General features: G+C 32.0%; 3 protein-coding genes and 2 long non-coding RNA genes across 8 annotated transcripts; 2 read left to right on the top strand and 3 right to left on the bottom strand.

Moving 5' to 3' along the window:
• Positions 1-394: 394 nt before the first annotated feature.
• LOC135147008 (uncharacterized) lies at positions 395-3,883 on the top strand. The gene is made up of 3 exons (XR_010284281.1): positions 395-714; positions 2,500-2,694; positions 3,568-3,883. It is a non-coding gene; the product is annotated as an uncharacterized LOC135147008 (long non-coding RNA).
• A 1,015-nt stretch (positions 3,884-4,898) lies between these two features.
• LOC108226077 (probable protein phosphatase 2C 75) lies at positions 4,899-7,091 on the bottom strand. Its single transcript, XM_017401030.2, has 4 exons — positions 6,723-7,091; positions 6,204-6,557; positions 5,893-6,007; positions 4,899-5,257 (listed from the first exon to the last, which is right to left on the bottom strand). Exons 1-4 carry the CDS (start codon positions 7,089-7,091, stop codon positions 4,899-4,901), a joined length of 1,197 nt encoding a protein of 398 aa, XP_017256519.2.
• A 2,247-nt stretch (positions 7,092-9,338) lies between these two features.
• Positions 9,339-13,160, bottom strand: LOC108225464 (uncharacterized). 4 transcript variants are annotated; one of them, XR_001807606.2, is made up of 5 exons: positions 13,031-13,160; positions 11,717-11,809; positions 11,530-11,616; positions 10,739-10,819; positions 9,339-9,608 (listed from the first exon to the last, which is right to left on the bottom strand). It is a non-coding gene; the product is annotated as an uncharacterized LOC108225464 (long non-coding RNA). The 4 variants fall into 4 exon arrangements; XR_010284240.1 differs by lacking the exon at positions 11,530-11,616; XR_010284242.1 differs by lacking the exon at positions 11,530-11,616 and having other exon boundaries at positions 13,027-13,146.
• A 4,669-nt stretch (positions 13,161-17,829) lies between these two features.
• On the bottom strand, positions 17,830-20,502 carry LOC108226076 (probable protein phosphatase 2C 75). The gene is made up of 4 exons (XM_064080137.1): positions 20,134-20,502; positions 19,609-19,970; positions 18,888-18,946; positions 17,830-18,188 (listed from the first exon to the last, which is right to left on the bottom strand). Exons 1-4 carry the CDS (start codon positions 20,500-20,502, stop codon positions 17,830-17,832), a joined length of 1,149 nt encoding a protein of 382 aa, XP_063936207.1.
• Positions 20,503-26,043: 5,541 nt separating this feature from the next.
• LOC108226854 (uncharacterized) lies at positions 26,044-26,552 on the top strand. Its single transcript, XM_017401845.2, has one exon. It carries the CDS (start codon positions 26,140-26,142, stop codon positions 26,341-26,343), a length of 204 nt encoding a protein of 67 aa, XP_017257334.1. The 5' UTR covers positions 26,044-26,139; the 3' UTR covers positions 26,344-26,552.
• Positions 26,553-27,515: the final 963 nt, after the last annotated feature.

Here is a 27,515-nt window from a genome sequence, read left to right as displayed (position 1 = left end):
TGGGTTGATATATGATTTTATAATTGATTCATGGATTAAATTGCGTATATTTGTAATTAATTATTAATTATTTGACTTCCGTAAAACCGTCCACTCGTAACGAGGTAGCAAATTTTCTTCCCAAAAGTTTCAACAAAGCTCACCTTTAGCCTAATTTGAATATTCCGGACACTTTTCGTGTTTTGACTTTTTCAATCCGGAGTACGGTTTTTCCCGGAGTCGGTCCGGCGGAGTTTTTCGGGTATTTGAATTGTTGATAATTATCTAGTTTGCCTCGAAATACGTGAAAGCTAGATATTTTGATTATTATATTCATCCTTATCTTGTAATAATTGCAATGGGACCCGCATACTCATGACTGATTAAAAAGCCCCGTTTTGATGATTATCTCGAAAACTAGTACCGATTGGACCCCGCTTTATTAATATAAAGCTATTAAATACGTATTTTCATGTCATAAACGATCCAAAGGGGTACCAATTATTTGTAAATATAAATAGACCTTTCTAGAGCTTATTTTCACCCGTAAAATCATTTCACCAGTTTCTTTCCACGAATACCGAGAGAAACCGAGCGGTGTTCTTCGTGTTCTTCATAATCAAACGAAGATTTGAAGGTGTTATTGGAGTCAGAATCAAGCGTGCAAATAGTCAAATCGAAGATATCGAAGAGTAGAACTCAAATCAACCATCAAAAACAACATGAGATTCACAGGTAGGGAGTAATTGAGGTTTTTAATTTCGAATTATTATGATTTAAATAGTGGATTTTTGCAAACGTGTTTGTTTGATTGTTTGGATGATTCCATGTTGTAGAACGTGTTTTTCTCGTCGTTTTGGTATATTATATGTTGAATTTCGAGTTCGGAAACATATAGAAAAGTGGTTTTGATTATTTGGATGTGTTCTTGAATGTTCTTGAAGCTTTTCAATTGAAATTTGGGGGTTTCCTTTCTGTTGATTCTGGGTGTGCATGGCTTATACCATTAGAAAGAGTGTGAAGAGAGGAATCCGGTGGTGGTGTTGGTTTGAGTGGGGGACGCCGAAGTCGGCTTCGCCGGAAGCTTCAAGAAAGCCGCCGCCGGCGGAGTTTTTGCTCCATTTTCCGGCCAATTCCTACGGCCTCTGATGATTATGAGTATGTGTATACGATGCTAGGAGTGTGTGTGAGTGATCTGGAGCTTTGGGTGGAGTTCTGGGCACTGAAAATTAATTCCGGCATAAATCCGGCGAGTTTGTCGGTGGCCGGCGTAAAATTACAGTTAGGTACCTCAGCTTTTGAGAATGATGAAGCTGAGGTACTGTGGTTTCAAAGTTTGCATTTCAGCCCCTGAAACTTCTGAAAGTTACACTTTGAACCCTGGCCGAAAACTTTCAAAAGTTTACAAAATAAACCTTTTGATTTAATTTTCTAAAATTGTTTTATTTAATTATTTTAAATTCCAAAAATAGTTTTTAATTATTTCTTTATTCAAAAATAAATTTAAATTAGTTTATTAATTAATTTTAATTAGTAATTAATTATTTTAATTGGTCAATTAATTTAAATATTAATTGATTAATTATTTTAATTAATTATTAATTGATTTTAATTGGTTAATTAATTGGATTTAATTATCCTTTTGATTTAAAAATTCCGAAAAATAATTTCGAGCTTTAAAATATTTTTCCAAATTATATTCAAGGCTCGATAATTGGTTGTGAATGATTTCAAGTCCAATTTCAAGTATTTGGGACTTGATTATTTATCCGAAAAGTGATTCTTTTATCGATTTTAATTCCGAAAAATGTTTAAAAATTCTGGAAAATTCCCGAAAAATCATTTTGAACTCAAGATTTGATTTGACCTCTATTGGGGTGGGAAACCTTAGGTGTAATGTGTTGTCTGCTATTGGTTGGATGTCTTATGTGCCGATAGAGGAGTTAGAAAACGGTTTTAAACATATCTTTTGATCCGTAAGTCGGAATCAAGTGAAACGAAAAAGGGATTAAAGCTTATAAAGTCTATTTTAATATGACATAATAATATGATTGAGTCAAGAAGGTGAATAATTGTTGTTAAATGTGCACAATGTGATTATATGTTATTTGATTGCTATTAATTGATGATTACGTGATATACATGTTTATTCATGATAGTATACACGTGTGATAAAAGATTTGGATAACATAGTGTCGTGAGTTGATTGATATTGGATAAGAATATATGGATTATAGTAATTGGATTTTGTTGGTTGATTGTTGATTGAGATAGGATAACAGGTGGATAGTCTAATAAATAGACGAGACGATGTCGGATTTTCGATAGGATTCATATGATAATTGATTTGTGATATGTTATGTGGAATATGACTTGACTATATATTAGAGTCAAAGCATGATTATGTGTTAAGTGATATGTGATAGGTTTAAAGGGGTATATAAGTGGGTATCTATATACGTGATAGGTATATGCGATATATTGATTAGTGATTATAGTATTATGTTTATTCTCGTAAAGGATTTGGACGTGACGAGTACGCTTGAAGACATCAGAAAGTCAGAATGGTATTGCAAAGCGAATAAAGAATGAATCGAGTAAGCGAGGTAGTGTGGCGAATAGAGTATAGCCAGAGATGGTCTGGAGACTGTGATATGCCTAGATTGTGAAAGTGGAAAGATGAGATTGAGATGTGAGACTGGAGTCAGATTTAAGGCAAGTATCCTAAACCTTTCTCTTGGATATATTGCAAATATTCTGATCCATTCCTTTGGTATATGTTTCAAGTATTCATACTTTTCTTTTCACTGTTCGAAAGTGTGAGTATTCTGACCCATTCTTTCTAATCTTCAAGTTTCTAAAGAATTTCCGTTTTACAAATTAATTCGAAGTTCAGATTGTCATTGAAGCATGTGTTGCTCAGTGATAGTTAGAGCTTTGAATGAATTGGGATCTTCTTGATTATTCAACCCGCCATTGTCATGCTGGTTTAGCAGGCTAAATTCAGTTGCTTAGCCGATAATGGAGGTTATTGAATAGTTAGGGATTTCCTGAACTATGATTTATGAAAGGATGGACTGTGACTTATGAAAAGTTTATTATCAAAGTTTGATTTGAAATTATTCAGTTGTTGATGATGATTATGATTATGTTCTGTTAATTTACATTGGTTTCATGAACTGAATTATAGAATTGGATTATTGTTTTTATATAAACATGTGGACCAGATGAGTGGTCAGACCAAATGAGTGGTCATGATAGGCCAATGAGTGCCTTGGATCCAGTGATAGAGCATGGCGGGGCCTGCTCGGGGTTAGGTATGACTGATCAGCATCCTAACCTTGGTTTTTAATTAAAATGTGATAGTCCAATTCAATAATTCTCTTGTGAAGGATTGAATTCCTCAGGTTTCTATTGCTGCAAGGTATTGTGATTCTTTTATACAATACCTGAATTTGTGAACTCAGGTTGAATCTTTTTATATCTTGAACTCGAGAATTTCTGCTATATCACTTCAGAACTTTCATTGTTATTATTACTTGCTGAGCATTGTTGCTCACTCTTGCTATTCTCTTTTAACCATTTCAGAAAGGATTAAAGATGAATGGCTAGTCTATGATTGCGAGTAAAGTTAAGGCTAGGCGAGGAGTCAGAGGTGTTAAGGATCCAGTGGTCGAGAAGTGACCAGGAAGATTGATAAGGTTGATGCTAGCTCGAGTTGTGCTATTGAGATTCAGATGTAAGTCATAGCTGGAATAGTTGACAGTGATTCTTCTTATCGAAGATGATCTGATTTGGTAAGAGATGTTGTGTAATAATAGTGGTTGATTCTAATTTCAATACTGTAACCTGGAAGCGATCCTGTTGTTTTAGGGGGTTCAAATGTTCTCTTTCAAATCTTTTATCATGACTTTCAAGTTTAAATTTCAAGTTTTAAATCCTTCGACTTTTATAATAATAAAAAAAATACAGGATTTCAAAAGTGTTTAAAAATGGGTTTTATGTGGTGACGTCAGAATCCAGACCCCCGGATTCTCGGACTGTCACAAGATGTGCCTATGACTAATCATTTTTAGTGCACGACAAAACATAAATAATATAAATGTACCTACGGCTACTCCCATCATAACGCACAAAAAGTAATAAACAATCTCACAAAGTGCCGACGTGCCTATATAGAGCACTAGACAAGAAGGACAATCCCCCGAAGGAAAAAAAATTAATAAATATGAGAAGGGCAACAAAAATCATCGAGAAAAAGTAGATCAATTTTATTTTTTTTTTAAACGAACTCTATACTATGAGAGAATTTATCTTGACCGATCCAAGAGGGAAACAATCGATAACCCAATATAATCTTATTAAATCCATAGCCTAATACGAAAATCATTGACGTAACATAGTAGATATTAAAAATAATACTAAATCTCCACGAGATAAATGCAAATTATATACAGGAAGCTAGGGCCAAACATGAAGTACTAATTGATTCCGTCTTCAACACAATATAATGGGATTTGGAATGATTCGATGTTGAAATATAATATGATTCAATCTACGAAGAACTAACAATTGAAGATTTTTAGATGAAATGATCACTTAAAACTTCTAAACATCCCAATAAATTCTAAACAAGTATCAAAAAGGCTAAGCTGTAGAACTGAGAATCATTCAATATGTAAAAAGAACATTAGCTTACATTGAAATTTCATTTCACAAAACATAATGCAAATTATTTTATTTAAAAAAAAACTTGAGTAGAAGGTCTTTATAAGTAACAAAGTACAAAATTAAAGAGAATATTTCCATCCGGCTCCTTCAAATAAAGATCATTTTAAATGTAATAACACAAGGCAATATAAATCAGTCAAGCTCCTCAGTCACTATATATCACCTTTACTCCACAACCATAAAGAATATCAAGACCTATTGTTCATGAGATCAACAACAATCACGCTTATATTATCTTCACTTCCTCGTATACCAGCCATACGGGAAAGTATTGCGGCTGCTGTTGCACTTGGTGATGGATACATTAAGGACAGAGATGGTACTAAAGTGTCAAAATGATGAGGCTCACCATTTGCATCGTCGGCATTAGCATAGTAAGGTGGATGGGAGTGGCGGAAACAACCCCGGGCCACATGACAAGCTGTGTCAGTTGAAACCACATCCCAGAACACAGCACTAGCAATGATTAAGAACTCATCTTTAGAATCCCTCGTTCTCAAGGTAACTTCCGGGTCCGGAATGAGATACTTTTTTAGATGCCTATTTCCTGTCATAAGACAATAAGACGTCTTTTCACCCATTGAGTCAAAGTAGGGTTACTTTGGACTTATAAATTTCTATATTTCCTAATATGATCATACTCTAGAGTCATTTACATGGTGAAAAAGTAGAGTTTTGTTAATAAATAATATAAATATCATGTATAGTGAAAACATACATTTGCAAAAATTGTTGTCAAAAAAGTTTGCTCATGTCTTATAGGTAATATAATTAAGCTTCAACATGTCAACAAATTAAAGTTTAATATCGACTATTCTAATATTTGCAATTATTTAAAATACTAACATAGACAAAGTTTGGCGTCTGATCTTCTTAGCTAATTAAAAAATTTATTTGTTTTAGTGAGCTAGACCCAAAGTACAAAAGAATCAAGAGCTAACATAATTAGATCCACATATTTGACAATCCCTCTTTCCTCATTCTATCCCATTTTTACTCATGTTTAACATTTTAATCAAGTAAAAAATAATGTTTAAACTCAACAACCAATTTTCATTCTTATCACAGATTAAAGTTTAGATTCTAAACTTTAATTTGATATGAAATTTATAAAATATAAATATGTGTGATGATTTTTAACACCTAAAAATAAAAATGAGAGTGATGGAATATATAATTTACCAATTGCGCGAGTGGTGGTTAGCAAATGATCATTGATTCTGACTCTCCCATCAGTAGATCTACTTATTGGTCCTCCAAGTTCTTCAATCCTTGCCCATTCGTCCGGACAGTCAGGCTGCCACCACAAGGGCATAACATATCACGCATATATGTATATATGTATGTGTATATATATTTATAATTTGGAACTCCTAATATTTTATGTTAGTAATTTATTTTGAATAATACATGTAGAATTCAGCAAAAACAAAAGGAAAAACCAAACTGATATATGTATATATTGACATGGAGTCATAGGTTCTGAACAATACCTTATGAGGATGGGTGAGTGGAACAGTATTTCCATTGTTAGCTAGAACAACACCCGAGTCTCCGCAATTAGCTACTATAATCTGATTATCTGACAGAAGCACCACTGCAGCTGTCGATCCGACAAACTCAGAATATTGTGACTGTGTTTGTGTGGAATGGTTTCCACAGTTAACCCCAAGTTCCCCACAAGGGCAAGTCCTAAGTACCAACCCATCCATATTTCTAAAGCTCCTCGTCATTAGTATGTCCCACCAGTCTACGGACGCAGTTGCTATTCCCTGTATTTCAGATGTTCGTGTCAGAAGTACTTCTAGCACCATTTGATGCATTTGAGCCTGACAAAAACCTGAAACCTGTGTACCAAAATGTATAAGCAAATTAGACAAGTACAGGAAAAAATTCTAATTTCTTAAAGCTTTTCTTTTGAAGGCAAAAATCCTATTTCATGATATGTGTGTGTGTGTGTGTGTATTGAATATTTAAATAACTAATCTGAGATATCAATACAATGTTCTTACAAGACTTCCCCCATGTCCGTCAAAAACACCGTAAAAATGCAGATGATATGGTGCAGAAGGTCTTAGTGACCCTAATATCTGGGGAATAATAGAGATGGCATCTTCCATATGTTGGCTCTTTCCAATCAGACACACACTTCCACAAAAAGGTTCCCTTGGGATTGGAGGGGACAACAATTGTGATGGAATTGTTTCTTGGGGTGATTGAGGCAGACTAAGAGGGTAATTAGTAGAACCAGAATGATGGGCATCTGGCACCTCTACCGGAAATAGAGGCAGCAAACGTGGTTCAGACGAGGCTCTATCTTTATCTGGCGGACATTGAGAGAAAGGGTTAGAATGGGGTGGAGAATCATAGTTCTCAGACATGATTTAGATGAGAATGAAGAAAAGACTCAAATTATGTATTGTCATTGGCATAACTCTTTATTTATATTCAAAAGAGCGGTATAAACCAGCTGGCACATATACAATATAGTAAATTTTTATTCCTCTGGTGTATTTTCATCATTACTTTTCCTTGTCAGTATCTTTAGATAATGTAAGCCGTAAGGGTCCCTCTGGGTGAATATCTCATTAGAATTTATGATGCAACGTATTCAATGGTATTAAATGGTACATCTCATTGGAATTTCTCATGCAACTTATATAAATGATATTCTCATTAAAATTTCTCGTACAAAATAATGTACAAATTATGATTGGTCGGTTTTAATGATGACGTGGGCAATTAAAAAGCTTCCGATCAGGCAATTGGTTATGTGCTTGAATATTTTTAATAAAAATTTTAAGAATATGTTAGAGAAAAAGATGGTGTATTGGGTCTAATAGTAAAATCTACTAGGGTTGTGGTCAGTTTAACTATTTATTTTTCATTGTTATATATATTTACTTATTTAAAAATGGGAAATATATATGTTATATACAGATGGGGAACAACGCTGTTTTATCAAGCCCGCTTGTAGAAGATTTTTGTAAACAGCCCGCTTGTAGAAGATTTTTGTACCAGTTAAAACCAATACCGATCGTATGTGGACATAACCGACCAATTTCTGCGGTTAGTTTTGTCCTATTTTTTATAATGAAGAAATGTTGTTTTATCTAAACCTTAAAAACTGTCATATATGGACAGTTACACCAGGTTGTGATAAATCATATTAGAATTATAGAAATAAATTGTAGAGTGCATATCAAATATACATTCATCTTTCATCTCCATGTAATATATTATGAATGTATTACAATATCATTGTTCTGTTTATGAACAATTAAATTATATATATTTATAAATTAATAATAAATATGTAAAAGTTAGTTGTTCGTATGTAGAATCATAGTATAAAATTGAATATTTATATTCAGAACAATATTATAAAGTACAACGCTTATTGTTTATGATTTAGAATATTTTTATGTGGTATTACATCAAATTAATATGTACAAAAATTGATTGTTTATATATCTAACAATTATGAATACAATATTTAAAAATTTGGTGAATCGAAGAATTTGGTGTGGTATAATAATCGATTGTTTATATGTATAATAATTGAGTATAAATATATAATATCTTGAAAATGATGTTGGATCATACATGAGTCACTATTGTTTTCATGTTTCCTCTTATAACATATTTTTCGGGGAGCATGACCCCCCATATACATGTGTGTATATATTCTTATAATTACAAACCTTCTCAAAATAAATTTAAAAATTAAAATAAAATAAAATATTTCTTTATATTGTGATGAAAAATATCAAATCGATTGTTGTGAGATAACACTACAAGAAAAGCGGGCATTTCCGACCGCCAAAATCGGTCGGAAATAAGCAAAATCGGTCGGTTTTGAGGTCATTTCCGACCACCGACCGACCGACCACGTCGGTCCCTTTAAACCGAGTCGGAAATGAAGTATCGGTCCGAAATGAGTTATAAAACCGACCGATTCTGTCGGTCGGAAATGTGTTGCCATGTCCATATACACGTGGATTGTATCAGATAAATCTGGCCCACCGTTGAAGTGTCATACACGTGGATTGTCTCAAAACCGACCAATGACGGTCGGAAATGTGTTGGTCGGTAAAGAAGTTCAGGGCTCAGCTGTGGGGCCCAGTTGTAAAAATGACCATATTGTGGTCGGAAATGATTCGGTCGGAAATGCTTTTTCCGGGTCCATTGGATGAGCTTCTGGGCTAAAACTGACCACCCAGTGGTCGGAAATGAGTTGGCCGGAAATGGCTTTCAGGGTCCACTGGGGGAGCTTCTGGGCTAAAACCGACCACCCAAATTGCATACATCTGGTCGGAAATGAGTTGGTCAGAAATTAGTTGGTCGTTTTTCTGGGTTTTAGGATATGAATTTGGTCGGAAATGTATACATCTGGTCGGTTTTCTGGGTTTTTTTTACCATTCTTGGTCGGAAATGAGCAAATTTGGTCGGTTTTCTGGAGATAAAATTTCAAAAAAATGCAGTATTTACATTGTAAACTATATCATATCCCTATTATTTTACCAAACCAACAATGCACATACAATATCCAATTTCAAAACCAAAATCAAGAATCATATCCATCAAAATTCCATACGACATAATTTAAAAGCCAACAAGCATTCATGTAATTAAACAAGAACAATTATAAAATTCAGTACGACATAAATGTTACAGCTGAATAATCGGCCAAAAGCCAACAAAAGTCATATATGTTATAGCTGAACAATCAAAAGCCAAAAGCAATGTTTTAACAAAATCAGCATCCCTACCAATAATGCATCTAACTAGGTAGCTTCATTTCAATCTTCCTCATCGCCATCACCATCATCATCCCCATCAATGTCATTCTCCAAACTCTCACCATCGGTGACATCCTTAGTTGCCTCCGCAATTGCCTGCAATAATTAAAAAATTTATATGCCATCACCATATATGTCGTTCTATATGCACACTAAATTAGAAAATTTAGTATTATAATACGTATATAAACATGAAACATATACATACACTGCACGCGCGCGCGCGCGCGCACACACACAGATATATATATATATATATAAACACACACAAAAAAGTTTCATTTTCATTGCCATTTATATCCACAAACCATCAATAACTTATAAATTGCAAATTACAATCTTAATTCAGTTCAAAACAAATTTGACAAGGAGAAAAGAGTGAAAGATTTGTCTCAAGTACAAATCTGCTCCATGTTTTGTTTAATTGACCTAAAGCCAACGCTATCAAAATACCAACTACCAAGGAGAAAAGAGTGAAAGAATTGATACCACCACACTCACAATTAACCTCCATAAGTGGAAAAAAAATAAGAGAAGAAGAGTAACTATTGTCAAAGTTTATAAGCTGCAAGAAAAAGTTGGGCTCCACAAGCCAAACAGTCAGCACTAAGAAAGATGTTAGACTCTAGGGTTCATAAATAGAAATTACAAGTTCTATGTTAAGATGCTTGAAAATCTACCGAGGATTGGGGAGATAAGACAACTTTTTATCTCTAAAAAAATAAATCTATCTCTAAAAAAATATTTTCTTAGAACATCTGATCTCGATATTTCTAAATAATTCAAGTGCCAATATCTGTAACGAGGAAAAAAGAAGACATGGCTCTACTTTTGTTTAGCCGTCGGCCAGTTGCCGTTTTTGGATAGTCTTCTAAACAGGCATGAAGTAAAATTTAAGAGCATAAGTAATTTGACCCCACTTGTATTTTTAATCTGTGTTATACATGTTGTATAAAATTTTAAACTTTCAGACTCAAATATAAATGAGCTAAAGCCACTCAACCAAATTACTTATGACCAAGTTGCTTCTATTAGTAAAGCCTATAATTCTAAGTTCAAACGCTCCTAAACAGTGACTGTGCAACACACATTGAAAATAGGGTCTGTCATATTTAAAAAAATTGACTATCAAATTATCATATTAAGTTCCACGCCTTTGTTATTAGGAATCAGACGGTAGCTACACAGACAAACATAGCAAAAAAAAAAAAAAGAAGACTAATAACCTGTCCATATTCAAATAAGCTTAGTGCTTTTGTACTTGCTTCATCGTATTCATCTTGAGTCATCAGCCCCCTTTTCACTATCTGAAATAAAGCTCATCAGTTCTTTGCAGCAAAGTAAAAAAGAAAAAAGTTAAAATTAATAAACATGTGTTGATCTGCATATCCCAAATCATAATAGAATTTGCATTCATATTAGCCTTCTGACTTGTATGAAATGTCGGCAAGTTGGTGGTGTATTCTTTTACATAAGTACGTCCCAAAAAACACAACATATTAAGATCTAAAGAAGACCAAAGATATCACCATAAAAAAACTCGCATTTGGAACTCTAAATGCATTTAAAATTCCAAATATGTAGCCCTGCACGAGAGCAAATAATTTGGCATCTGAAGAGTTTTTACTGGTGTTGTAGAAAGCACAAGTGGTCCTAAGGGACTGGTCCTTCTAGCACTTTAGCAATTAAGTGGATACCTCTTTGAGCACTAAATTACCTGCTTCATATAAACTGAAGCTCTTAATGGTCCACCTCACCGCCATTTAGTATATTGATTTTTGCATATCAGGTACGAACACATGCATACAACACGCATAAAAAAATTATATAACTTCTTGAACAAAAATTTGCTTTTTTCTTTTGTTTTCTTACCTAAAATTCTAATACCAAGTGCAATATGTATATCTTATTATTAGCAGAGACATAATTAAAGAGTGAAGAATATATAATTAACATTAACTAGTAGAAACTAAAAAGATACAGAAATAAAATATCACAAAGTGTTACAAAATAAGACCTCATCTGGAGTTACGGGCACATCATGACTTGCAGCCTTAGTTGTCAAAGTAAGTATGTTTGCTGGTAATTTGGCTTTTTACCAAGTCTGTTATACATATTAATGTATACCATTAAACTTTAAAACAATAGTTCTGGATCCTATTATAAGTTAATAAGCAAAACTAGACACCGAGTATGAAGCATACCATCTGGTAGTATATTTCCACAGTAATTCCTCACGCCGTTTTTGTATACCGTCCATAAGGATGTATCAGTACTTCCAGTCACATAACCTCTTACTACACATTATCAGCAATTAAGTGACTAATGTAAGAACTAATAACTGTTGACAACATAATTGAAACATACAAGAACTCACACTTTAGTGAAATTACATTCAAAAAAAAAATAGATGGTAACACATTGATAATCAAATGCATATGACAAATACTTATGTGACTGCTTCAGGTATAGTAACAAGATCAATGATATAAACTTATCAGCGTAAATAGATAACTAATGAGTATCTCATGTCATTATGGATTCACTACAGTGAGCAAGTTGCTCAATCGAATTCATCATAGCTTTCCATTATACAGAAACTTTGCCAGCTAATCTCACAAACATGTAGAAATACGCTTATCTAATTTTATTTCGGCAACATGGAATCTTGTGTTTATAAAAATTATATTTTGCTAGTAATAGGGATTCTCTTTCAGCAAACGAAGAAGCAATGGAGAAGGTACCTAAATTCAAAAGCAGGAGAGTAGAGGCAACCTTTTCCAGTTCAATGAGAACACTACTTCAACTTTACTGTATACTCTCAATGGTGTGGGAAGCTTTTCTATTGCTGTTTTTTATAAATGCAGCACTCGAGAAGTTTTCAAAGGGATGAAATACAAGAGGCTGAAGGTCATAAGCTAGTGGTTCTATAATGGATGGATAAGGCTTTCGAAAGTTATGAAGGAGATGAGGAGCTGCCTATCATCACTGACATGGGCACATGGCTATTGTAAAATTGGTACTAGACAACGCGCAACCATTCTTGATCATTTAACGGAATCACAAACTTAATAACACCAGACTTATGCAGGGGTGCTTGCACAATAAACCAAAGTTAATAAAATCCAAACTACAGAGCATAAGAAAATCAAAACCTTAACTGATACACCCAGAAAATCAATGCATAGGCATTTTACAAACACAAACACAAACTAATTTGCTATACTTTACACAAACAAAAACACAAACACAAACTAATTTACACAAAATCTCATAAAACAGATCAAACTAAGATAACTACAATAGAGCCGGATTAAAGGACATATAAACATATATAAACCAGATTAAAGCAACTTTGAACAAATTTGAGCCATCAAAAATCAAAACCCTAACTGATGATATAGAGAGAGATACGAAACCCTAAAATGAGCATAGTACAGAGAGAGGGGGGGGAGAGAGAGAGGGAGGGAGACGGAGATAGAGAGACGGAGAATTGAGAGAGGGAGAGAAGCACCTACAGAGAGAGAGATTCGAGAGAGCAGCGTTGAGAGAGAGAGAGAGAGATTCGAGAGAGCAGCGTTTCGAGAGAGCGCGTGTTTTAACTTTTGCCAAAATTGAACCCGGGAAAGTATAAAAGGCGTGGAAAAATTGAACCCGGGAAAGTATAAAGGCACGGGAAAAAAAACACAGACTCGAACCCGCGACCTCAGACTTGTGCGTAGAGTGTTCAACCACCAGACCAGCTACAACATTGTTATAAAATTGAAGGAACTTAAATATAAACCTACATCTATTTTACAAAATTAAATAACTAGAAAATCAATTTTTTATTATAATATTCCTTCAACTAATGTTCAAAATTATTGATTTTAAGGACCAATATAATTTGAGTAATTATATTCATATCTGTACGGTTGAATTATTTAAATAAGTTATTTATTTTTTAAAAAAAAACCCTCCGTCAATATTTAAGTACTATAACCTAATATTTTCGCTATAATATGTCAAAAAATAAAATCATATTGACTTGATTTTTGGTATATAACTACGATGAGTACTTAATTTACGATCCGTACAGTTGGATCGCCTAAAAAATAAATTTATTTTTTTGTAAAAAAAATAACCCTACATCCATATTTAAGAATAACATAACATTTTCGCTATAATATCTCAACAGATTATATTCTATTGCCTTGATTTTCGGTATATAACTACGATAAGTACTTAATTTACGATCCGTACGGTTGGATCGTCTAAAAAACAAATTTATTTTTTTGTAAAAAAATAACTCTACGTCTATATTTAAGTATAACATAATATTTTCATTATAATATCTCAGCGGATAAAATCCTATTGATTTGATTTTTGGCATACAACTACTATGACTACTTAATTTACGATCCGTACGGTTGGATCGCCTAAAAAACAAATTGATATGTCGAAAGTATACACCCTAGGATAACTTCTGATAAAATCCAAACCCTGAACTCCGACATTCACTGCAATGCATGATTCGTAACACAATAGTGTCTTTATAATTTTTTTTATATTTTTCTTCTTTTGCTATCATGATTAGTACCTTAAATTAGAGCATATCACAAAGATTTTACATTTTTCTGCTGTTTGAATTATTAATTTGAAATTAGTTAGTCAGTATTTATATTTTGTTATGGAAATAAAAAAAAAATTTAAAAATCAAATATTAAGTGATGAATAATTTTTTATTAATTTATTAACTAACTAAAAGCTAGTTTCAATTTTTTTAATTTTTAATGTTTAAGTTTACTTAGCTGAATAATTTTTTTTGTTTTTCTCACAAGTCAAAACCGACCGCCAGAGTCGTATATCGGTCGGAAATGACAGAACGAAATGGTCGGTTTTCTGCACTTGAGAATCTGGTCGGAAATGAGTTAAATTTGGTCGGTTTTCTGTGTTAAAATTATGAGTTTGGTCGGAAATGTGTTGCATGTGGTCGGTTTTCTGTGTTAAAATTATGAGTTTGGTCGGAAATATATTGAATCTGGTCGTTTTTCTGGATGTACAATGTTTTTACTTTTTTTTAAATAGTTTACTTAATCGAATAAAATTTATTGTTTTTCTAAGAAGTCAAAACCGACCGCCCGGGTTTTAATTCGGTCGGAAACGAAGCAGGCCATTTCCGACCGCCAAAATCGGTCGGAAATAAGCTGGGCTCCACCTCGTCCCCACTCAGCCAATCACAAGTCGACAACAAGTTAAAAGCTGACCAATTATTTTAAACCAGTCAAGGTGGTCGGAAATGACCACAGGCGGTCGGAAATGTATCGGTCGGTTTTATCGACGTGGCGTCCATGTCAGCTGAAGAACGTTGGTGAGCGGGACCCACGCCCATTATAACCGACCGATTTGGTGCGGTCGGTAATGGCGGTCGTAAATGACGCCATTTTTTACGACCGATCGCGTTTGGTCGGTAAGTCGGTCGGAAATGCCCGCTTTTTTTCCGACCACTTTGGTCGGTCGGAAATTTTGGTCGGAAATGCCCGCTTTTCTAGTAGTGTAAAGAAAAATACAATAAAGTCATATTTCTAAAAAAGCTCACCGAAAATTAAAAATTAAATAAACCAATTATAGAGACTATGTAAGAGAGGGTGTAATATTATAATTGTGTGGTGACCTTTAGATTCTACATTTACTCCACAACCATAAAGAATATCAAGACCGATTGTTCATGAGATCAACAACAATAACGCTTATATATATTATCTTCACTTCCTCGTATACCAGCCAAAAGGAAAAGTATTGCGGCTGCTGTTGCAATTGGTGATGGATACATCAAGGACAGAGATGGTACTAAAGTGTCGAAATGATGAGGCTCGCCATTTGGATCGTTGGCATTAGCGTAGTAAGGTGGATGGGAGTGGCGGAAACAACCCCGAGCCACATGACAAGCTGTGTCGGTTGAAACAGCATCCCAGAACCCAGCACTAGCAATGATTAAGAACACGTCTTTAGAGTCCCTCACACGCAGGTGCATGGTGTCTTTGGATTCAGGCCACTAGAGTTGATACATTGTACTCACAGGATGATGCATGTTAGAGCATTTCGGGAGTTCAGGGTTCAATTAATTGCAGGATGCCCAGGGGGCTCACAGGAATGCTGGAGGTAATGCAACAAGAGACTTCATCATAGTTTCTAGACACTATTATGATTTTGCTGTATATGATGTCTGTTTAACAAGATTTTCTCCTTTTTAAGGAATTCACTAATTCAGACATGTATGCATTTATCAGCATCACCAGCTTCCACATTGATGACCATCTCATTTGAACTGCAGTCAATTCCATATATCTTTTTGATGATTGTGAAGGATTTGACATAATGGATGGTTCTGTTTAGTTTCTTAATATAGCCAAAATATTTGTTACCCATAGGAACTACCAAACCATTCAACAATTGAGAGAATTCACAGTCTTGATAAGCTCTTTCGACAGCGGAGTTAGATTTGACTTTGTTGTTGTTGTAGATGCCGAGTTTGTCGGTGATTGAGAAGAAGATGGTAGGCTGTTTCTTATCCCCTTAGTCTTGCAATAAGGCATGGCCGCATGGGCATGGGGGGATGAAAAGACACTTGATGAGCTCTGACATGGTCCAAAGTGTCAAGAGTTGGAATGTGTAAGGCATGCGTAATTAGTTTGAATGCAAGAATAGTTTTCATCTGAAAAGAGTGTTGGTAGTCAACTAGGTCTTTAAAATTGATAAAGTATGGAGAAACTCTATAAAAATAGAATGTTTTTATTATAATCTAAGAGAGAGGCTTATATAACCAACATCAAAACAATGAAAGACGAGACTAATATTACAAAGAAACTTATAAAATAATGCAACTATCCAATAATATTATATCTGGTAATATCCACCAAAAATTATGATGCTGAATCGAGAGCTTTTAAAACAGAAAGCTGAGCAATAAAATTCACAAAAGATCCACAATATGAAGACAATAAGAAGAATCCATATCATGCAATAGTCTATCAACAAAATATCAATATCTAAATTAATCTTCAATCTAAGAACACCCAAGAAAAATCCAAATTAACAAAAAACAAAACTAAATCGGAATCGAAATCCAACTATAAACAATGTCAAAATCTAATATGAAAACCAAGCCAAACAATATCTCCAATTCCACAAACTGAGCCAAAATCTAATACCAACTCAAAATCATATAATATATACCCAACCAAGAAATCAAAACCAAATTCAGATTTCAATCAAAACTAAACGAGAATAGTAGAATTCATATCAACAAATTAATTATATCCAATTCAAAAATCATCAAACCGTATTCAATGTAATATAAAATCAAAACATAACTAGAATGCAAATCGATATCCTAATAATAACCAAGAAACCAATTGATAATTTTAAACCAAGAAATGTGAAAAAAGAGAAAAAAGGGTATAAAAACAAAATCCCATAAACTGAACTAGTCAAAAGAACAATAAAGAATATAGATGTACCTAGGGCTACTCCCATCACAGCTCACGAGAAAGAAAGAGAGAAATAAAGGAATATAGATGTGCCTACGACTACTTTTTTTAGTGCATAACAAAAAAGAAATAATATAATGTACCTATGGCCACTCCCATCATAACGCACTAGAAGTAAAAAACAATCTCACAAAGTGCCGACGTGCCTAGAGCTAGCATTAGACAAGATGGACAATCCCTCGAAGGAGAAAAATAATAAATATGAGAAGGGCAACAAAAATCATCGAGAAAAAGTAGATCAAAGAAAAAAATTAAAACAAACTCTATACGATGAGAGAATTCATCTTGACCGATCCAAGAGGGAAAAAATTGATAACCCAATATAATCTTATTAAATCCATAATCTAATACGAAAATCGTTGACGTAACATATATATTAGATATTAAAAATAATACTAAATCTCCACAAGATAAATGCAAATTATATACAGGAAGTTAGGGCCGGACATGAAGTACTAATTGATTCCGTCTTCAACACAATATAATATGATTCAATATACGAAGAACTAACAATAGAAGATTTTTAGATGAAATGATCACTAAAAACTTCTAAACATCCCAATAAATTCTAAACATGTATCAAAAAGGCTAAGCTGTATATTAGTACCGAGAATCATTCAATATGTAAAAAGAACATTAGCTTACATTGAAATTTCAATTCACAAAATATAATGCAAATTATTATATTTGGAAAAAGATCATTTTAAATGTAATAACACACGGCAATATAGCTCAATTAAGTTCCTCAGTCAGTATGTATCACCTTTACTCCACAACCATAAAGAATATTAAGACCTATTGTTCATGAGATCAACAACAATAACGCTTATATTATCTTCACTTCCTCGTATACCAGCCATACGGGAAAGTATTGCGGCTGCTGTTGCACTTGGTGATGGATACATCAAGGACATAGATGGTACTAGAGTGTCAAAATGATGAGGCTCACCGTTTGCATCGTCGGCATTAGCATAGTAAGGTGGATGGGAGTGGCGGAAACAACCCCGGGCCACATGACAAGCTGCGTCGGTTGAAACCACATCCCAGAACCCAGCACTAGCAATGATTAAGAACTCATCTTTAGAATCCCTCGTTCTCAAGGTAACATCCGGGTCCGGAATGAGATACTTTTTTAGATACCTATTTCCTGTCATAAGACAATAAGATGTTTTTTCACCCATTGAGTCAAAGTAGGGTTACTTTGGACTTATAACTTTCTATATTTCCTAATATGATCCAACTCTAGAGTCATTTACATGGTGAAAAAGTAGAGTTTTGTAAATAAACAATATAAATATCATGTATGTTGAAAACATACATTTGTAAAAATTATTGTCAAAAAAATTTCCTCATGTCTTATGGGTAATATAATTAAGCTTTCAGCCTTTCAATAATATATATTATCATCTATATTTGTCAATTAAAACAACATTTTACCAGTATTACATATTCAAATTATAATATATAATAAACTAAAGTTTTATATCGACTATTCTAATATTTGCAATTATTTAAAATACTAACATAGACAAAGTTTGGTATCTGATCTTCTTAGCCAATTAAAAATTTTATTTGTTTTAGTGAGACCCAAAATACAAAAGAATCAAGAGCTTACATGATCCACATATTTGACAATCCCTCTTTCCTCATTCTGTCCCATTTTTACTCATATTTAACATTTTAATCAAGTAAAAACTAATGTTTAAACTCAACAACCAATTTCCATTCTTATCACAAATTAAAGTTTAGATTCTAAACTTTAATTTGATATGAAAATTTTAATATATAATTATGTGAGATTATTTTTAACACCTAAAGATAAAAATGGGAGTGATGGAATATATACCAATTGCGCGAGTAGTGGTTAGCAAATGATCCTCGATTCTGACTCTCCCATCAGTAGATCTACACCACAAGGGCATAACATATCACGCATATACGTATATAGGGATAGGATCAAATAAAAACTTTTTTAAGTTACAAACTTACAAACTTTTTTTTTGAATTTTTTTTATTCTTCTATCGTGTTAATCCTTAGTTATAGAAAGTATTCATGTTGAAAATTCTTGAAAAAACATCACAATTTTTAAAAATAACGCATAAATAAATCGTGCATTCAACACATTTGTAACTGGGGTTCAACATCGGGTGTAGAACACTAATTATCATTGTGTTGAATATATCTATAAAGATGCTTAAATTATACATCTAGGGTTTGGGTAGGTCTAGAAAGATAAATATTAGTTATATAATACGTTTAATTTAGTTCTTACATTGAAAAATTAGTTTATTTATTTCTCCAACACAATTTTAATCGATGTTCAACAAAATATCTTAAAAAATGTTGAACTCAAGTTATATATGTGTTGAACAAAAAAAGTTTGTAAGTTTGTAACAGAACCCTCCCCTATGTATATATGTGTATATATTTATAATTTGGAACTCCTAATATTTTATGTTAGTAATTTATTTTGAATAATACATGTAGAATTTAGCAAAAACAAAAGGAGAAACCAAACTGATATATGTATATATATATATTAACATGGAGTCAACGGGTTCTTAACAGTACCTTATGAGGATGGGTGAGTGGAATAGTATTTCCATTGTTAGCCAGAACAACACCCGAGTCTCCGCAATTAGCGACTATAATCTGACAATTTGACAGAAGCACCACTGCAGCTGTGGATCCTACAAACTCAGAATATAATTGTGATTGTGTTTGTGTGGAATGGTTTCCACAGTTAACCCCAAGTTCCCCACAAGGGCAAGTCCTAAGTACCAACCCATCCATATTTCTAAAGCACCTCGTCATTAGTACGTCCCACCAGTCTACGGATGCAGGTGCTATTCCCTGTATTTCAGATGTTCGTGTCAGAAGTACTTCTAGCACCATTTGATGCATTTGAGCCTGACAAAAACCTGAAACCTGTGTACCAAAATGTATAAGCTAATTAGACAAGTACAGGAAAAAATTCTAATTTCTTAAAGCTTTTCTTTTGAAGGTAAAATTCCTATTTCATGATAAGTGTGTGTGTGTGTGTATTGAATATTTAAATAACTAATCTGAGATATCAATACAATGTTCTTACAAGACTTCCCCCATGTCCGTCAAAAACACCGTAAAAATGCAGATGATATGGTGCAGAAGGTCTTAGTGACCCTAATATCTGGGGAATAATAGAGATGGCATCTTCCATATGTTGGCTCTTTCCAATCAGACACACACTTCCACAAAAAGGTTCCCTTGGAATTGGAGGTGACAACAATTGTGATGGAATTGTTTCTTCGGGTGATTGAGGCAGACTAAGAGGGGAATTAGTAGAACCAGAATGATGGGCATCTGGCACCTCTACCGGAAATAGAGGCAGCAAACGTGGTTCAGACGAGGCTCTATCTTTATCTGGCGGACATTGAAAGAAAGTGTTGGAATGGGGTGGAGAATCACAGTTCTCAGACATGATTTAGATGAGAATGAAGAAAAGACTCAAATTATGTATTGTCATCGGCACAACTCTTTATTTATATTCAAAATAGCGGTATAAACCAGCTGGCACATATACAATATAGTAAATTTTTATTCCTCTGGTGTATTTTCATCATTACTTTTCCTTGTCAGTATCTTTAGATAATGTAAGGGTCCCTCTGGGTGAATATCTCATTAGAATTTATGATGCAACGTATTCAATGGTATTAAATGGTACATCTCATTGGAATTTCTCATGCAACTTATATAAATGATATTCTCATTAAAATTTCTCGTACAAAATAAAAGTTAGCCACTCACTTTTTGTACTTAATTAGTTCACTTTTGTTTTTATTACCAAATGTATTTCATTTTTTCTTAAATCTAATTAATCTCCATTTAGTTGAAAAAAAATGGAAATTATCCATTTACAAAAATTTCTATTTTTTATTAGTTAAATTGAAAAATATTTACTATTAATGGGAAATGTATATAACTAAAGAGTGTACAAGTGACTACTAAATTTTATTTATATATCTAACAAATTAAATGTATGTTTATATTTTAATATTTACGGTTTTTATTAACTAAATCAAATTTAAATGAGAAGACATTCATGAACAAAAAGAACATTATATAAATAAATATAAGGGATGAAACTGTATATGCAATTAAACTCGTAAAGTGAACAATTAATTGAACTATTTTATTAAATAATTTATATTTATAATCAATTAAATGGAAATCCAATAGTTTAACAGAAAATGGAAGATAATTGATAATAAAAAAAACATTGAACCTTTCTTCGAAAAAAAAAACATTGAACCGATTAGTTATAAAAAGTGAGTGGGTGAATTTTTTAGCAACTATTCGAATGAGATGTACCATTTAAATAAGTTGTACCTGAAATTCGAATGAGATATATCATCTAAATAAGTTGCATAATAAATTCGAATAAGATATACCATTTAGATAAGTGACTTCTTTTACAACCAATTAAGTTAAAATCAACAAGAGTAAAAAAAAATATTAAAAAGATATTTACTAATAAAACAAATAAAATTACAAGTTTAGCTAAATAAAAGTATGCAATCAAGATAGGAACAAATTAAATTATGGAAAATATGTTTACAAAAGTAATACAAATTTAAAATATAAATTATTAAAAGGATTCTCATCAATACTACATTATCTAAATAATACTAAATTTTTAGGAAATCAATTATAGACACTAATACAATTAGATCAGCTTTTCATAGACAAACTTGGAATTTGCGATCCAAGGTAAGATCGGTTCAGGATCATGGGATCCTTTTCTATCAGATCGGAAGGCCTGTAGCACAAAATGTACTTTATTGTATACTTGCGTGCCAGCTGATTTTATATGCCCACAATAGCCATTTCTTGATCCTCAACCTAATCATATCTAAGAACCGTGATTCTTCACCGTGTTCTAACACTTTCGCTCGATGTCTCAAAGATAAAGGCTCATATGAACCGTGTTTACTGCCTTGCCTCTATGTTGTGTAGAGGTGCAAGCACCCCATCATTTTGGTTCTATTTCCACCACAATTGCATATGAAAGTTGTTGGAAGCACTAAAAAAATAGCAGGACAAAAATAACTGTCTAAAATTGACCGACACAAAAAATTTGACAGGATAAATTCAACCGCACATACTGTCTAAAATTGGGTATAACAACGTCATTTGCTTAATTGGCAAGATTTTGACCGAATTAAACTGACCAATTATGATTGGTCGGTTTTAATAATGACGTGGGCAATTAAAAAGCTTCCGATCAGGCAATTGGTTATGTGCTTGAATATTTTTAATTAAAATTTTAAGAACATGTTAGAGAAAAAGATGGTGTATTGGGTCTAATAGTAAAATCTACTAGGCTTGTGGTCAGTGACGTTGGTCGGTTTCAGGCCTTAAACACAACCAATGGCTCTAAACCGACCATGCCTTTTTGGTCGGTTTTAGCTTTAAAACCGATCGTATGTGAACATAAACGACCAATTTCTGCCATTAGTTTTGTCCTATTTTTCATAGTGAAGAAATGTTCTTTCATCTAAACCTTAAAAACTATCATATATGGACAGTTACACCAGGTTGTGATAAATTATATTAGAATTATAAAAATAAATTGTAGAGTGCATATCTAATATACATTCATCTTTCATCTCCATGTAATATATTATGAATGTATTACAATATCATTGTTCTGTTTATGAACAATTGAATTTTATATATTTATAAATTAATAATAAACATGTAAAAGTTAGTTGTTCGTATGTAGAATCATAGTATAAAATTGAATATTTATATTCAGAATAATATTAAAAAGTACAACGCTTATTGTTTATGATTTAGAATATTTTTATGTGGTATTACATCAAATTAATATGTACAGAAATTCATTGTTTATATATCTAATAACTAAGAATACAATATTTAAAAATTTGGTGAATCGAAGAATTTGGTGTGGTATAAAAATCAGTTGTTTATATGTATAATAATTGAGTATAAATATATAATATCTTGAGAATGATGTTGGATCATACATGAGTTACTATTGTTTTCATGTTTCCTCTTATAACATGTTTTTCGGGGAGCATGACCCCCCATATACATGTGTGTGTATATATCCTTATAATTACAAACCTTTTCAAAATAAATTTAAAAATCAAAATAAAATATTTCTTTATATTGTGATGAAAAATATCAAATCGATCGTTGTGAGATAAAGAAAAATACAATAAAGTTATATTTCTAAAAAAGCTCACCGATAAATCAGAAAATTAAAAATTAAATAAACGAATTATACGAGACTATGTACGAGAGGGTGTATAATATTATAATTGTGTGGTGACCTTTAGATTGATATAAGATTTTAAATTGATTTTTAACTTCTATTTTAATTTCAATTTTTGTTTGAGCACCGACTTATATGCATGTGATGTATTCTTTGTATCATATATTAATGAAAATGAAATCTAATAAAAGAACCTTCTTTCAATTTCAATTAGACGTTAAATTAAGTACTACTCTTTTCATCCCGTTTAATTATTTGCATTGGGAACGGGGGCTCGGCTCGTATTATAATGCTCTTATAAAATATAGTTTGGTAAATTATTTTGATTTTTTTGAATAAAAAGTTACCGTCTAAACTTTTATTAAAAAAAGAAAATTTAAAAAAATAATGTTCTGAAACTATGTTTTATATGCTTTAAAATACGTGTCGAGTAAGGTAAATGAGAGGGAGAAAGGCAGTTCTCGATAAATAGTATAAAAATTACTATAAAAGTATTTGGATTAAAGAGAATAGGATAAATATATATATATATATATATATATATATATATATATATATAAATTATTAAGACATTTTTTTTTAAGAAAAAAAATTATTAAGACTTAATTTATTTGAAAGTGAACTAGTATTATGTGTTGGCTAAAATATAATATCTCTGTCTTATTAGGTTGTTTAGTTACCTTCATGAAAATTTGACGGTTAAATTTTTATTATAAAAAATTTAAAAAATATCGTTATGAAATTAAATATTATAGAAGTCTTAAAATACAATGAACGTAAACAATCACATGACGGATTATACTTAGGATAATTTAAAATAATAATTAGGGAAGATTTATTGAACATGTAAGGCTGATGTGTTCGAGTTCGCTACGATAATTGGTTGTATTTAAAAATTTAATAAATTATAAATATACTAATTTGTAATAAAAAAAAAATCTGTTATTTTGAGACAGTAATATATCATGTGAGTACGCTGATTGAGCAAATATCGACAAACATAGTCGGTATAGGATTCACAAAACGTTCACCTAAGAGGCATTTTGATGATGCCGAGCATTTTTTTAATTTTAATCATCACATAATCAAATAAATTAACAATTTATTGTTATAAAATAGTTTCATTCTTCGAACGATCAAATGATTTAGCAATTTATTGTTATAAAATGGTTGAGTTTAATGTATTTTTAGTGCTTTTAGTAATTATAAATTTTTTTGGTAATATTGAAAATTTTATTCTATATTTGTTACACAAAAGTAAAAATAATAGGATCCAAAATACCCATGCCAACAAAATATATCAAGATACTCACGTCTTCTTTTACGTGTCCAATTTAAATTTTAATCAGTCTTGAAAATAATTTAATTAAAATTTACATGTATCATATAATTAAAAAAATAATAAAAATTATATCACTAGAAAAAGAATGATGAATAGATAATTAATTCTTAAAATTTAGTTAAAAGTTGATTAGTTTAACTATTTGAAAACCGAAATGAAGAGGTAAAAGAGGACTTAGAGAATAATAATTTTGAAAAAAATTATTCTAAATATAGATTTATAATATAATACTCCCTCCGTCTCTATTTATCTGTCCACTTAAAAATTTGTCCCTATTTATCTGTCCATCTATACTTTCAAAACTAATTTAATGATAGTTTTTCAAATATATCTCCATAATTTCAATTTTCAAGGCTTGACTTATTTAAAAACTAATTTAATGATAGTTTTTCAAATATATCTCTATAATTTCAATTTTCAAGGCTTGACTTATTTAAAACTTGGTTGAATTCATGTTTTCAAGGCATAAAGTAGGAGTATTCCACCATTTTCAAGATATTAATTAGAAGTATTTAATGAAAAAGTTTATACAATCAATTATTCCTTGATATGTGTTTTTTTTCCACAGATAAAAAGGGACGGAGGCAGTACGTCATTGGATTATCACCATAGTATTGTTATCTCGGTTTTAATGAAATATTAGAATATGACATTCTTAGTGACAATGGATGTGTTCCATTTAGAGTGAAGTATTACAGTCTAGAAATATCTAAAATGTGTGAGTTTTTTGGTATTGTATTTCAAAAAAAGGTATTTTGGACATATTAATTTCGGGTATTTTTTGAATTTTATTAAATATAAATAAATGGGTGTGTTATTATATTAAATATTTTAAAATTATTTAATATCATATTTAAATTATTTATTAAAATAATAAAACTTAAGTTAATAAAGGTATATTCAGTATTGAATAAAATTACAAAAAAAATCTATGAAAATAAAAGATTATAATTATTGTCAGCCACGTGAGCATTGAATACCGAGTTCTATCGGGATTTTCCCAAATTATCTAAACTATGAATGATAATAGTCGGTTTTCATCAAAATTAAAAATGAATGAAAATTTGTCTCATTACATTATCCTGAAATTAAAATAAAAAACATAATCCATTTATTCGTTCCGAGATTTTATGAGATCGTACGTGATCCTCACTAAATAGTACTTTAACAATATAAATATTATTAGAAAATCAAAAAATCATTTAAATTCAAATTTATGTCAATCAGAATTGTTCAACGATATGAAAATGATTGAGACTAGAAAACAGATTGCTCTCCATAGAAAACGGTAACAAACAAGGCCCATATTTTAAATTAGCCCACGACTCTCTCTTAGTCATAAATATAGGGCGCCACCCGTTGGGCACGTAACTCCCTAAAAGAAAAAACAAACAGCATTTTGCGCTCTCTCTCTCTCGTCTCTCTCATCACTTCTAATTGCTCAGAGACATCGAGATTTCAAAAGAACTTTTCATATGGCGAATCAGTTGGAGAGTCTGGTGGAGTCGATAAAATCGAAGGTACGTTCGCTAAAGAAAAAGAAAGCGAAGAAGCCGTATTTGAAGATGGAAAAGAGCTCGAGTGTTAAAGTCGAGATCAGAAGCATAAAGGCTCGAAAACTCATCGAGAAAAATCTCAAAGCTGCGGATAATGTCATAGCTAAACGAGGCTTATTCTAGATTAAGATATGTAGTGTAAGTTTCGTGTTTTAGCATTTCGAATGTGAATATAATTTTTTTTTTATTTTGTGCTGCCTATATATGTGTATCGGGATCCGGTGACGGAGAAGGTTCGTTCCGGGATCGTAAGCTGAAAATGTTATTAGTGCGTGTGTTTGACTCTTTTTTATAATGATTCTTATAATCTGTGCTGCATAGATTTTTCTTTACCTTTTTTGTTGAAAAATGTGTGTTGATAACGTTACGTTTATGTTTGACAAACGGTATGAACCAAATGAAAAAAGCGTCCAGGTTAGAGAGGTTTCAGTATAAAAATAGTTGGAATCGTTCGAAACTGGTGAACCAGTATTATTTGCAAATAAATTTAAATAAATGAATTACTTTGGTAAAGTAATGTCTTAATTGCTTTGGTAATGTAATCTTTGGCATTTACTTTTCCTTTTCTGTTAGGATACTGCATGTGGTTACGATATGGAAAATTAATTGGGCCGTGATGGGGGACGTCTCTTGCGTCTGTAACTCTCAACTGCATAATTAAAATTTGTTAATGGGTCCGTATTAGTTGTAGTATTCAAAGGGGAGAAAACACAAATCAAATGTAAAATGTGGGCGACAGGAGAAAAAGAATCAGTACAAGTTTTATTGATGTCACATGTAAAGAATGCCTCCTCTAGATGTAATAGCCCACCAGCTATACTAACTGCTCCAATTAAATTTGTGTCCATGCCAACAAATTAAAGTCAACAATTTTGGTAGTCTAATTTATTTATTACATTTATTCATAAACTCAATGACTCCATTTAGTGCAATACAATATCCATTTAGTGCAATACAATATTGTCAAAATTTGTTTTATTGTAAGCAATTGATTCACTTTTTTATTATTGTATTGTAAAAACTGGGGCCAGGTCTAGTGAAGTTGAGTGCATAGTAGTATTATTTTGTTTTGCTGATATAATGTACCATGTATGATGCATGCACTCAACTTCACTAAAAATCCAATTTTTTAACTTTAAAAACAGGACTTCCGCTAATTATTGTTGTCAAATAAAATTTTAAAGCATCTCTTTTTTTTTTGCTAAGTAAAAACATCTCCTATTTACAATAATGTTAATAATATTTGTATGTGTGTATATATTTTTGAAATATATGTAGAGGGAGGGATTGGTCGA

Source organism: Daucus carota, chromosome 6 (assembly GCF_001625215.2).
Source record: "Daucus carota subsp. sativus chromosome 6, DH1 v3.0, whole genome shotgun sequence".
Classification (NCBI taxonomy): Eukaryota; Viridiplantae; Streptophyta; class Magnoliopsida; order Apiales; family Apiaceae; genus Daucus; species Daucus carota.
The sequence above is the reverse complement of the archived record's forward strand: the minus strand, read 5'-3'. Positions and strand labels throughout refer to the sequence as shown.

Excerpts from the sequence above, each read along its gene's own strand:
- LOC108226854 (XM_017401845.2), top strand. The coding sequence starts at position 26,140 with ATGGCGAATCAGTTGGAGAGTCTGGTGGAGTCGATAAAATCGAAGGTA.
- LOC108226077 (XM_017401030.2), bottom strand. The coding sequence starts at position 7,091 with ATGTCTGAGAACTATGATTCTCCACCCCATTCTAACCCTTTCTCTCAA. Across the intron at positions 6,558-6,722 it reads ACGGACATGGGGGAAGTCTT|GTTTCAGGTTTTTGTCAGGC; the intron begins GTAAGAACATTG and ends TTTGGTACACAG. Across the intron at positions 6,008-6,203 it reads CACTCACCCATCCTCATAAG|CCTGACTGTCCGGACGAATG; the intron begins GTATTGTTCAGA and ends TTGTGGTGGCAG.
- LOC108226076 (XM_064080137.1), bottom strand. The coding sequence starts at position 20,502 with ATGTCTGAGAACTGTGATTCTCCACCCCATTCCAACACTTTCTTTCAA. Across the intron at positions 19,971-20,133 it reads ACGGACATGGGGGAAGTCTT|GTTTCAGGTTTTTGTCAGGC; the intron begins GTAAGAACATTG and ends TTTGGTACACAG. Across the intron at positions 18,189-18,887 it reads AACCACTACTCGCGCAATTG|GAAATAGGTATCTAAAAAAG; the intron begins GTATATATTCCA and ends GTCTTATGACAG.